Here is a 13,910-nt window from a genome sequence, read left to right as displayed (position 1 = left end):
TAGATGGGAAAGATGAGTGTCATGAAAATGTAGAAGAAAATTATCTCTTCAGAAGTGATTTATAGAGACATTATGTCTATAAGTTGGAATTTGTTGGATACATAAAATGTCAAGATGTGGAGAGAGGTTTGGAAAGATCCAGGATTTCTAACATCTCAGTCTAGAATTTGAAATTAGTTACGTCTTCTGGATAAAGGGAAGCTAGTGAAAGCAAAACAAGCAAAACCAACAACAAAACTATTTGAGATGTGGAGCTGGCATTATTCAGTAAGCAATTGTGAATGGACCTGACATACAATGTTCAAAATAGTTCAAAATTTTAAATATAGGCTGCTGGTCCGTCATATTGGTTAGGTAAATGTATGTACAATGTTGATAAGTAGTTAGTATTAACCAGGAGCTGGTATAGTGTTTAAGTGTTAATCATTGGCCGGCGCCGCGACTCACTAGGCTAATCTTCTGCCTGCAGCGCTAGCACCATGGGTTCCAGTCCAGGTTGGGGCACTGAGTACTAGTTCTAATTGCTCCTCTTCTAGTTCAGCTCTCTGATGTGGCTCGGGAGGGCAGCGGAGGATGGCACAAGTACTTGGGTCCCTGCACCAGCATGGGAGACCTGGAGAAAGTATCCGGCTCCTGGTTTTGCTCGGCACATTGCTGACTGTCGAGGCCATTAGGGGAGTGAACCAATGGAAGGAAGACCTTTCTCTCTGTCTCTCTCTCTCACTGCCTAACTCTGCCTGGGAAAAAAAAAGTTAATCTTTGATGAATGAAGTTATGATTAAAGCCATGAAAGTATGAAAACATATTGCCTTTCTTTGAATCCTGACTCTCACTGACATTTTCTTGCCTTTTTTTCAAATTTCTGTGATCCCAGTTTTTATTTTTAGATGAAATAATGTTGGAAGAAAATATCTCTACTTTAAAAAAAAGGATATTCCATCTTCTGTATTGCAAATCAGTTAAATCTTTATTTTATAATCTTCCAGGTAAGACAGTAATAACCACAGCCATAGACCTAAGAATATCCCCATATGGAAAAGAAATATCTCCTTTTTGTTCAGGACGTTTTAACTGAGTAAACTTGAAAATCTTAGTTGCTACTATCTATCCGTGACAGCACTGCAGCATTAGAATAGAAAATTTGAGAACCTTGGAATGTCACTGGAAATATTGATTGACAGTTCCATGCAGATTTACTGAAAACAAATCAGAATAATTTTTAAAACACAACTATATGAATATATATGTGAAATAATGGCACATATACTGGTACACTATAGTACCATTGTTTATTATTAATATGTATTCCACATATCAGGCATTATATCTTGAACCAACACAACAAAATTGATCTTGACACAAAATTTTAAGAGTTCTTATGCTGAAAGAAAATTATAATTTGCAGAACGTAAGTTTGCACAATTATAACATTCCTGCTTCCTGGCTGCAACTCTTTTCCTTGTCATCCTCTGTTAACCTTCTTCATTGATGCTCCACATTTCAATCATTGGCTAATTCAAAATCTGTGCACTGTTATTAAGCCTCTGAAAATCATTCTATATATCCATCACAAGAAGATACAGTGACACTCCCAGTGAATTATTGATGATTATCCTCTAGCATTAAGCAAATCTGTACTCAATCTGATGTTCATATTCTAAATTAGAATTGAGTCCTTGTTCCTCCACTGAAAATTGATCTAAAAACACTGTGTAATTTTAAAGAAACAGTAATACTCACGAAGGGTCATTAATGACTGTCTTCAAGGCATTGAGCAAATCTGCACTGGACATTGTTTTCAAGTTCAACTTAACAGCTGCTCCCTTGGCCTTCATGTAGACAATGTTATCAAGTTGATCTCCAAACAAAGGAAGGCCCACCATGGGAATGCCATGGTAAATTGCCTCGAAGACACCATTGGCTCCACCATGAGTTATAAAAGCCTTGGTTTTTGGATGACCTGGGATTGAGTGATTTTTAGAAAATTATTAATTATAAATCTTACAAATGAAATGAGAACATATAATATGAGGCACTAAAAGCACAGTGTACACTAAAAACACAGTATCGATGTCCATGAAACTGCATTTAAATAGCTTTTAGATCAAGAGATAGAGGCACCTAAGTGCACTGGGGAGGTAAAGGAAGGTCACGTGGAAGAGGTGGTGTGTGACATGAGGCTTGTACTGTATGCAAGATTGCCAAATGGGTATGAAAGAGTACATTCTGGAAAAAAGGAACTGTATATGTGTCAAAATAAAAGGTCAAGTGCCTGTTAGAACATGCTCTCTCCAAGAAACCATGCCATCACTAAATGTGATTTATAGGTTGTAGAAGGTTGCCCATTCTCTATCTTGAAATTCCTTATTACTTTATTTTAAAGGCTGTTGATGTTTCCCACAGAAAACATAGAATTCTGCATAATAACAGAAGGGTATTGTTTTTGGTGGTATTTGTAAATTTCTATATTAGGGAAAAGGCAGATGACAAATATAATGTTTGAATTAGGATTCAATCTGACAAGCCAAGAGATTATTATTATTTAATTAATATGTTTGTAAGAAACAGATCAAGCACTAGACACACACATACACACATACACTTACACACACAGTGCAAGGGAAGTCCTTAGAGCAACAAAGAGAGAAAGAGATCTTCTTACTATGGTTCATTCATCAAATGCACCAAACAGCTGGGAATGGGCCAGGCCGAAGCCAGGAGCTGGGACTCAATCCAGGACTCCTGTGTGGCTGCCAGTGACTCAAATATTTTAGCCATTAGCTGCTGCCTTCTTCATCTAGGGTGAGTCAGCAGGAAGTGGGCATCAGAATTGGAACTGGAACTTGAATCCAGGAACTCCAGTATAGGAGGCATGTGTCCCAAAAGCATCTGAACCCTTCAGTGAAACGCCTTCCCCCCTGGAAATTACTGAGAAATTCTCTCTGAGAGGTACATACACTGAAAATAAGGATACTTTGATTCTGGGCCTACAAATTTTGTAATCATAAAGTGCCAACTGTTATAATTCATTGCATTTACCCTAGGACTGGGCAAGGATTGCAAAGCCATTTGGCTTGATTCTTTAGGTTTTCAATAACAAAGTCTTACTACTCCCATCTTGATCGACTGTTACTAGTGTTTTCAGTGTCTGTTCTCCAGAGTCTTACCAAGAAGGTCATTCTGGGGGATCCACTTATAGAGCCGAGTGTTGGATCCTAACATGTCTGGTTTCTTGCCTTCAAATCGCCAAAGAACCTGTTTGGTAAAGTAATAGCAATTTCATGAATTGGATTTCTAATTATGGCATGTCAAAATTCTAAGGAGGTTGAGAGATCACTCTTAAATACCTTGGATTGGAATGACAAAGAAAAGAGGGCAAGAGAATTTAAATAATGAGAATTAAAAGATGAAGCCTTCATGTCTCCTGTACTCTTGTTGCATTCAATCAGATTTGGAATGTATTCATGGTGTGTCACATATAGGATCTAAGCCAAGTATGATGACGTGTGATAATTTAAGTATTTAAGAAATTATTAGGTGGTCTTCATTCAAATGAAAGAAGAATATCTCATTACCAGTTTACTTGTGATCTGCATTAACTATATCTATATATCTGTAAATCTATATAGATACACAAATATATAGATATGTGCATGTATGTTTGTTTGTACATGTATTTGTGTTCAAAATGTGAGACTCGTCTTCCAAATCTATTAACATTTTTATATTTAAAAAATGGAAACAAGGGTTTATTTGCATCCACTGTTCCATAAGTTGTTTTATGAGAATCTGTCATTTTTTTTAAACATTTATTCATGTATTTGTAAAGCAGAATTACAGAGGGGAAGAGGCAGAGAGAGAGAGAGAGAAAGAGAGAGAGAGAGAGGTCTTTAAGCCACTGGTACACTCCCCAGATAAGTGCAATGGTCAGAGCTGAGTCGATCCTAAGCCAGGAGCCAGGAGCTTCCTCCATGTCTCCCACACAGGTGGACGAATCCAAGGACCTGGGCCATTCTTCATCACCCTCCCAGCTCACAGCAGGGAACCAGAGCAGAAGTGGAGCAGCCAAGACCCAAAGCAAAGCCAACACGGGATTCTGGCATTGCAGGTAGTGGCCCTACCAGCTACACAATCGCTCCGGCCCAGAGAATTTGTCATCTTTTAATTTGAGAAATAAAATAGGTTGGCACTGAGGAACTACATTTAATTTGTTATAAAAAATTTCAAGATACATTTTGAAATGAAACCCTAATAGCATCACTACTGCTAGAATTGGAATTTCTTTTAATATAGGAAGAAAGAGTCAGTTCATAAGCATACAGTGTCTGAAAATGTCCATTATTGTGATAACGCTAAATTTTATTTAACTGACTATTAGGTTTTCCACGATGTATTGAAAGCATTGACAGCTGTTAATGCTGATTACTACTATAGCCAGATCATTTCCATGTCAGCTACCAAAATAAGGTACTGATGTTAGAAATCTGAATTTATCCTCATAAACTGGAGTGTACCATTTCTATTTGCTTTAGGAGAGGTAAAGTAATTTCTGATTCTCTTTGTGATATTAACATGGGGAGTTACTAGAGGGTTTTATCAGCTAGAAAGCTAAAAAGTAGTTGCTGAATACCAAGAGTTCAAAGGTGTCTTGTATATATCAGAAATGTAGTTCCTACTATTGCTTATAGAAGGGGACATCGGAACTCCATCACGTGTCAGGCTCACTTTGAAATGATTCCTTCTTGTACTGCCATCTCCATCCTCAATCCAGAGGAATTGCACTCATGAGTTAGGATCACAGCCCAGTGGAGTGATTTTTTTTTTTTTGACAGGCAGAGTGGACAATGAGAGAGAGAGACAGAGAGAAAGGTCTTCCTTTGCCGTTGGTTCACCCTCCAATGGCCGCCTCGGCCGGCGCGCCGCGGCCGGCGCACTGCGTGGAGTGATGTTTTTATAAAGTATAGCAGGTGCCTTCAGAACAGGACCCATCTCCAATTTTTCGCTCATATCTTTCTGCGAAGCCACTCCTAGGGTCCAGTAGTGAGGGGCAGATTAATTTTTCTGTTTCTCTAAATCTACTTAGATGAGTGCATAGCTGGGTTCATGTTTGGTGAGCTCTGGACTTTTGTTCTCTGAATAGGCTCCTGATTAGTATCTTAAATACCCCTACATACAAATTAGGGAAAGTAAAGGGGCATGGATTATATGAGAATCCTAAACTTTATAATGCTCTTAAGATATGTTTCAGTATTCCCCTAATGTTATTGAGGTAGTGCAGTCAGTAATGAAAACTCAGCTTCTGTCTGAATACAGCTTTAGTGTACACAGTGGCTTCACAATCCCACAAGGCAAAGAAGTCAACAGCAGGGTAGAATTCAGTGATTTCTCTTTATCTGCCTGCTAAATGATTGAGTATTCCAAGGTTTCACGAGTCACCTGTTAGGTACATTTCTGATCAAAATGTCAATGTCAAAGTTATCTACAATGAAATATACTCTGTGCTATTTTTGCACATGTCAGGAAGAGTTTAACTGATGTCTGAAGAAAATTAAAGATATCATAAGTATCTCCACTTCACATAGGAATATGTGTAATGAGACACTTTGCAGAGTTTAGCAGGCTCATTCAGCGGTTGCCTGCCCTTAGGGCACATTTCTGACCTTTTGTGGCAGCTGGGCAAGAGCTGATGCAATCACATTGGCCCTTTCTTCAGTCAGGTTACTGATCATGGACCCCAGGGAAAACACCACCACTCCCTCTTCTCCAGAGCTCTGCACAAAGTCTTCCATCTCCTGTGAAGAGAAAATTGGGTCTGTCATAAAGAGCAGCATTGTTGGTTATCAGGGTCTCAAAACCCTTTCTCTTCCCAAACTAAAACTTCGTGCCCTATGGACATTATGTGATATGTATTTAGAGCACTGAAATCCTAATTTATATTCATCTTGCATTTTACAGAAAATATGTGATATTTTTATTTTCTTTGTTCTTCTGTTTGCAACTAACCCTTCTATTTTAGCTGATTTAGTGTTATTAAAAGTTCTTTGGTAGAACAATTTATAATGGTGTGATAAGTATGTGTTGCATATATATATAAATTTTAATCATTCCTTAATATTCAGTTTAGGTTACTAAAAATGTATTCTTATAAATAAATGCTACAGATACTGATCTGGCACTTACTAGTTCCTTTTATGTCTTATAAAACCAAAGTGTATACTTTTAAGTTATTCTATGTTATTTGTTAAATTTCTCTCTTCTGTCTCACAAAAGGACAGAGATTATATGAGTTTATGATAATTAATAAAAAGCAAGTTGGTAGGGGAAACAGATGCTTTAACAGAATATGTAATTAAGTTTCACAATTCTGTACTTGGTTTCCAATATTGTTTATGCAACTAAATCCATGAAGTTTGAGAACCTGAATTCTGCAATTATTTGAACAGAATTGACACTGGTGCATTAAAAATGTTGGAAACCATAATTGAGAGTTATATCTTTTATTATTATTAAGAATAAAAATAATTGTGAAAAGACAATACAACAATGTCTCATATGTAGTTCACTTTATAAATAGGACATTGGACAAATATGAAACTTTTCATGTATTGCATAATAGCAAATAAATAATTTTCATTATAAGTACAATTATTTTCAGTGCAAAGATGCAAAATACTTTAAGAAAGCATTCCATCACATTTATGGCAATATGTTGTTGGATTCATGTGACACAGCTTGTTTGGACAGTGTCATTGGTCTTACTAATTTTGAATAATATGAGTTCTTATGTCAAATCATCTTAAACAGTAATGGGTCCAAGCAATTTATACTTTCTTCCTCTTGAAATGTCCTGATTTAAATAATTTTAGGTATGTTAAGCAGTTTTTTCTTTTTAAATCTAACACATTTAAGAAATCTTTCCTGTCTTTTTCACAACTTTGTGAATAATCCATGCATTTACTAGACTCACATCAATTATTTTTTTGAAGAAAGTCTTGTACAATTTTAAACCTTTCAAAATATAAGAGTGGGAATAAGAGAGGGAAGAGATGTGCAATTCGGGACATGCTCAAGCTGACTTACCTCAAACAGTAGAGTTAGAAACATACCAAGGGATTCCAATTCAATCCCATCAAGGTGGCATGCACCAATGCCATCTCACTAGTCCCAGTGATCAATTTCTGTTCACAATTGATCATAATGATAGGACTAAGAACCAAAGGGATCACATAAACAAGAATAGTGTCTGCAAATACTAGCTGATAGAATCAAAAAGGGAGAGAATGATCCAACATGGGAAGTGAGATACACAGCAGACCCATAGAATGGCAAATATCCTAACAGCACTCTGGCCTCATAATCAGCCCTTAAGGCAAGCAGATCCGGCTGAAAAGCCCATGAGAGTATTTCAGGCATGGAAAGCCAAGACACTCTGGAAAAAAAGAAAAACCTAAATGAAAGATCTCCACGAGTGAGATCTCAGTGGAAAGAATGGGTCATCAAAGAAGGAGGTACCTTTCTCTGAAGGGAGGAAAGAACTTCCACTTTGACCATGGCCTTGTCTAAATATGATCAGAGTCAGTGAACTCAGGGGGCTTCCATAGCCCTGGCAGCTCATAACAAGAGCCTCGGGTGATTACTGATGCCATAAACAAGAGTGTCGATTTGTTAAGTCAACAACAGGAGTCACTGTGCACATACTCCTCATGTAGGATCTTTGTCCTTAGTGTGCTGTACATTGAGATCTAATGCTATAACTAGTACTCAAACAGTATTTTTCACTTTATGTTTTTTTGTGGGAGCAAACTCTTGAAATCTTTACTTAATGTATGCTAAACTGATCTTCTGTATATAAAGAGAAACGAAAGTGAATCTTGATGTGAATGGAAGGGGAGAGGGAGTGGGAAAGGGGAGGGTTGCAGGTGGGAGGGACGTTATGGGGGGGGGAAGCCATTGTAATCCATATTCTGTACTTTGGAAATTTATATTCATTAAATAAAAGTTTAAAAATAATTTTTTTCAAGAACTGCACAGATAGAGATGGGAAACATCACTACTTGTCAACAACAACAACAAATAGGAATATGAACCAGTGGATTAAAGATCGCTGCATCTCACTCTGTATGTGTGTGTGTGTTTCTGCCCCTCTCTTTGTAATTTTGACTTTGAAATCAATAAATCTTTAAAAAATGCCCTTTTTTGTATATTTCTTTTTCCCTCTTCTCTACACCTATTCCTGCACATACTTCATATTTCACCTTTATCAGTGGCTCCTGGACATCTCTTATGATCCTTACTAGATATTCTCCCAGCATTTTCCTTCTTTCCATTATAAACATTTCCACTGAAGTTTAATCATTTGCCCATAGTGTATCCTAAAAGGATCTAAAGGAGATGGAGGAGAGCAGGCACTGTGTCTACCTTGTTTCTGTATATGTCCAACACATGCTTATGTTATATCTAGTCACTTCTTGATTATACATCAAAAAAGTGACTTGTATTTTCTTATGTGTTGAATAATGAAGACCTTAATTTAACAGAGTCTTGTCTCAAAGTCTCCCAGATTTTGCATTTTACTCTGTAATGAAGGTGAACTCTGGATACTTGTGATGGTGTTGAAATACAAGCACTTTTTAAATTGTTCATGGAAAGTGTACATTGGCTTCTTATTCAAATTTCCATGAACTTTTAAGTCCTCTCATGTGAATTTCCCCCTGGAAGGATTTTCACACCACTTCCTATAACTCTCCATTTGAATCAAATGTTGTAAATGAAGAATGCAGAGTCATTTCCACGTAAAATACGAAGCGAACCAAATATAGCACACAGGAACTTACTTACCTGAGGCAGAGGTTTGGCAGGTTTGCAGTGGAGCCCTCCGATGAAATCAAAGTTTGGTAAAAGTGGCCGAGGAAACTCCAAGTCCCAGTAGCTTCGAATGAGCCACATGTCAGCTTTCCCCATTAGCTCCAAGAACGTAACAGGTCTTCCTGAATGTGAGAAAAAGAAAGAAGAGGGAGAGTAGTGAGGGAAATGTGATGTGAAGTACATTATGTCAAATTCTGAAAGGCGTTGGAATTATGCAGTGAATGATGTGTAAAGTACACAGTGTGAAACCGAATATGTTCTATAGGCATCGTATAATTTACATGTAAAATTTATGCATGGTTCACATTATATGTGTGTGTGTGTGTGTGTGTGTGTGTGTGACAATACCAGGGAATAATAAACATAGAATCTCACCTCAATAGGCTCATAATCATAAGTAACCATTAAAATAGAGCACTATAGAATCAAACATGGAAAATGTAGAGTAAAATAGGCATGGAAAAGCTTGGTGAAATCCTCCGTATTTCTATTTGTGGTTGTATGCCGCCCTGGAACACCCTAATCTAGTGATGGTCCATTGGCTTAAACTGACCCTGTGATGTAAACGCCATTGCATTACATTTGTGAGAATGACAAATCTTTTTATATTTTTATTTCATTATTTTACCTATAAAAGATGAATTCCTTTGATTTTGCATTCATACAAGCTCACATTCAAAGTCACAAAAGTTAGGATCAATTAAAAAGATGACTTACCCAGTACTTCACTGTAAAATCGATTCCATCGCTTCTCGTTAAATTTTGGGAACCAAAAGTCAAAGTAAAGCACGCAGAGCAGATTTTGTACCCTCTCCATGAATGTCATTTGACTGCCTAGACCAGACATCATAACAGGTACATAGGAAGGAGGCAGTAAGAGTCGTCCACCATGCTTTTGCAACATGTAGCCAAAAAAGCCACGAAGACTGTACACGAGGGGTATTTTAAGTAGCTCAGCCAGCAGCTCACCACCAGGACTAACAGGATCTGCAAGAACAACATCAAATCTTGATTCCTGCAGCTTTGTCATGAGTTTCTTGTTCAAAATGACTTCTTTACAAATGTCTTCACAAATGTCAGAATATTTTAAAACAACCATTTTCGTTAATGAAAATGTTTCCCAGTAACTATCTATTGACACATTATATATCATTTTATAGAACCAATCCATGAAAAAATTCTCGATATCATCTTTACTGTAGGATGTATGGAAAGTTTCAAATTTAATTCCCGATTCATTGTTTGAACCAATTACAATAGAAGCTGAAGATCTCAGGACAGTGACTTCATGGCCTTGCTGGACAAGTGCATCTAGGATTGTCTTCATATTCATCCAGTGACTGAATTCCATAGGCCACACCAGCACCTTCCCACAACTCCCAGAGCTGAAGCAGCAGCTCAGCTGTAGCAGCAGCAGTAGAATTGAAATGCATTTCACAGACATCCTGGTGAAGTGCAGTGCTTCCTCTCCAATTGCTGTTCCTTTCTTAGCTAGTCAAACTTGAATCCATGAGGAAATTCATCATGTAGTTAAAATATAACCTGAATTAGTCATAGTAAATATATCTCAATCAGATCTGTACACTGAAATGGCATTTGGAAAAAGTTAAGGTAGATGACCTTCTGTGTATATCAGTGTGTTTAGAGACTCCCCCACATTTTTAAGGACTTACAGAGAGAGGGAAAAATAGAGAAAGACACCTTCCATCCACCAGTTTACTCCTTTAATGTTCATTACTGAGGACTAAGTCCAAGCTGAAGCCATGAGACTGTGGAATTCCTTGGGTTTCCTATTTGAGCAACAAGGCCCTAAAATACTCATGCAATCTTTCTATGCCTTCCCAGGACATTATTGGGAGTTCGATCAGAAATGGATCAGATAGGACTTGAACTTCTGTCACTTGAACTTATGCCAGTGTTGCGGACAGCGGCTTATCAGTTGTGCTTCACTGGTGACCCCTGGAGTCTCTTTTATGATTAAGTGCTGCCACCTCTCTCATATTCTCTGACATGCTTGTGTAAGGCTGTTGGGTTATGTAAGAGATTTTAGAGCAGTGACCCTAGCAGCAGCAAGTGAGAGGTGATTTGCATCTGCAGTCTCTGTGACACAGAACATGATAATGTTTCTTAGCCTGGTTCAGGGCATTTTTTGGGTAGAATCTGATAATACACATGCATCCATTTTGCTAAAGTAATGTGTATAATTCAGTGTTTCATGGTATTCTCATATAAATATGTAAACACAATCACTAATCAATTTTTGGGCTTTTCATAACTCCTAAAGAGAAACCCAATACCCTTTATCCTTTGTGCTTCCCCTTCCAATGTCTGATTCCTACAGTCATAACAAGTACTCATCTACTTTCTGTTTCTAGAGATTTGCTGTTGCCGGAATTTCATGTTAGTGAAATACTACAGCATTTGAGGTGGAAACACTGACGCACCTCTCTGTCAGTGACCTCCCTGCCTGATGAGTAAGTCTGCAACCTGTTTTCTTTTCTTTTTTTTATAAAGATTTTTTTTTTTTATTTATTTGAGAGCTAGAGTTACAGACAGTGAAAGGGAGAGGCAGAGAGGTCTTCCTTCCATTGGTTCACTCCCCAAAGGGCCGCAAGGCCAGAACTGAGCCGATCTGAAGCCAGGGGCCAAGTGTTTCTTCCAGTCTCCCATGAGGGTGCAGGGGCCCAAGCCCTTGGGTCTTCCTCTTCTACTGCTTTCCCAGATCACAGCAGAGAGGTGGATTGGAAGAGGAGCAGCTGAGAATAGAACCAGCGCCCATATGGGATGCTGGCACTGCAGGCGGATTAGCCTACTGTGCCACGGCATGGGCCCCCTGAAACCTCTTTTCTTAGGTTGCTTCTCTTATCATAGAAGCTTCAATGTTTGAGTGAGCTGTGCAATGATTATTTGGGAGTTGGATTCTCAGAATGCAGTGCTTGAATAGAACATCTATGTTAAGAATACAACTAGTGAAAGTGATCAGTTTCAGTTCATAACTGATCATAATTATAGGATTAAGAGTCAAAGAGATCACATAAACAAGAGTAGTGCCTGCTAATACTGAGAGATTTAAAAAGGAGAGAACAATACAACATGGGAAGCAGATACACAGCAGACTCATAGAATGGCAGATGTCCTAAACAGCACTCTGATCTCAGAATCAGCCCTTAAGGTATTTGGATCTGACTGAAAAGCCCATGAGAGTATTTCAGGAATGGAAAGCCAAGACACTCTGGCAAAAACAGAAAAAATGATCTAAATGAAAGATCTCTGTGAGTGAGATCCCAGTGGAAAGAACAGGTCATCAAAGAAGGAGGTACCTTTCTCTGAAGGGAGGAGAGAACTTCCACTTTGACTATGACCTTTTCTAAATTAGATCAGAGTTGGCGAACTCAAGAGGCTTCTATAGCCTTGGTAACTCATGACAAGAGCCTAGGGTGATTACTGACGCCATAACCAAGAGTGTCAATTGTTAAATGAACAATAGGAGTCACTGTGCACTTATTCCCCATGCAGGATATTTGTCCTTAATGTGTTGTACAATGTGCATTAATGGTATAACTAGTTTTCAACTAGTACTTTACACTTTGTGTTTCTGTGTGGGTGCAAACTTTTGAAATATTTACTTTGTATGTACTGAATTGATTTTCTGTATGTAAAGATAATTGAAAATGAAAAAAAAAAAAGGGATACAACATGAGACCCTTCTTAGTTACTGGAATTAACCCTGACACATAGGAGACCTCTGTTTATAAGAAAGCCACAAGTACTGTTGTCCTCAATCTGGCTAATGGAAGTACAACTTATGTCATAATTATAAACTGAAAGCTGTTGAGCAGAGGACACTGGTGATCCAGTCAGCATCTACCTGCGGTGAAATTACTATACACTTGGCTAGAAAGTGGGGAGAAGGGACAGGGCAAGGGTTAAAAACCACAGGCTCTCACTGCTTTTACCAAGTCTTTGAATCTCTCTCTCTCTCTGGCTCTCTCTCTCTCAATATTATATGCTCTATGTCCAAATTTGAGAGCTATTAGTTGACTGTGCTTTTAAATACTTTTCCCTAGTTATTCCTGCCTCCCCTGAAAGCTCATCTATGGAGATTTTCACACTGCTATATGAAATTTTTCTTTTTCTTCTTACTATTTGTTGAATTCTTTACAATCAAGCTTCGATTATAAATATTAAAAGCATTTCGGGGCTGGCTCTGTGGCGTAGTGAGTTAAGCTGCCGCCTGCAGTGCTATCACTCCAAATAGGTGCGAGTTAAATACCTGGCTGCTCCATTTCTTTCTTTTTTTTTTAACTTTCATTTAATGAATATAAATTTCCAAAGTACGGCTTATGGATTACAATGGCTTCCCCCCCATAACGTCCCTCCCACCCGCAACCCTCCCCTTTCCCACTCCCTCTCCCCTTCCATTCACATCAAGATTCATTTTCGATTCTCTTTATATACAGAAGATAAGTTTAGCATACATTAAGTAAAGATTTCAACAGTTTGCTCCCACAGAGAAACATAAAGTGAAAAATAATAGATGATTTTTTAAATGATGATGAAATCAGATCAGACCTATTGTCATGTTTAATCCCAGTGAGAGTCAAGCTGAGAATTGATAATTTCTTTTTCTTTTTTTTTTTTTTTACAGAAGATCAGTTTAGTATACATTAAGTAAAGATTTCAACAGTTTTCACCCCCATAGAAACAGAAAGTGAAATATACTGTTTGAGTACTCGTTATAGCATCAAATCTCAATGTACAGCACATTAAGGACAGAGATCCTACATGAGGAGTAAGTGCACAGTGACTCCTGTTGTTGACTTTACAAATCAACACTCCTGTTTATGGCATCAGTAATCTCCCTATGCTCCAGTCACGAGTTTCCAAGGCTATGGAAGCCTTTTGAGTTCTCCGACTCTTATCTTGTTTAGACAAGGTCATAGTCAAAGTGGAAGTTCTCTCCTCCCTTCAGGGAAAGGTACCTCCTTCCTTGAAGACCTGTTCTTTCCACTGGGATGTCACTCACAGAGATCCCTCATTTAGTT

General features: G+C 38.0%; 1 protein-coding gene across 3 annotated transcripts in view; it reads right to left on the bottom strand.

Moving 5' to 3' along the window:
- LOC138843393 (UDP-glucuronosyltransferase 2B13-like) overlaps positions 1–13,910 on the bottom strand; it is a 28,883-nt gene that overhangs the window by 515 nt on the left and 14,458 nt on the right. For 2 of the 3 annotated variants that reach the window (XM_070047219.1, XM_070047220.1), the window contains exons 2-6: positions 9,583–9,852; positions 8,839–8,987; positions 5,661–5,792; positions 3,168–3,255; positions 1,741–1,960 (exon numbers count right to left, since the gene is read on the bottom strand). In XM_070047219.1, the coding sequence (XP_069903320.1) occupies positions 1,741–1,960; positions 3,168–3,255; positions 5,661–5,792; positions 8,839–8,987; positions 9,583–9,852 (859 nt within the window). Of the gene's footprint in view, positions 1–1,740; positions 1,961–3,167; positions 3,256–5,660; positions 5,793–8,838; positions 8,988–9,582; positions 10,359–13,910 lie in introns of those variants that run through there. The other variant, XM_070047218.1, reaches the window with a different exon arrangement.

The sequence above is a fragment of the Oryctolagus cuniculus genome, chromosome 8 (assembly GCF_964237555.1).
Source record: "Oryctolagus cuniculus chromosome 8, mOryCun1.1, whole genome shotgun sequence".
NCBI classification, from domain to species: domain Eukaryota; kingdom Metazoa; phylum Chordata; class Mammalia; order Lagomorpha; family Leporidae; genus Oryctolagus; species Oryctolagus cuniculus.
This window is presented reverse-complemented; position numbering and strand designations above follow the sequence as displayed.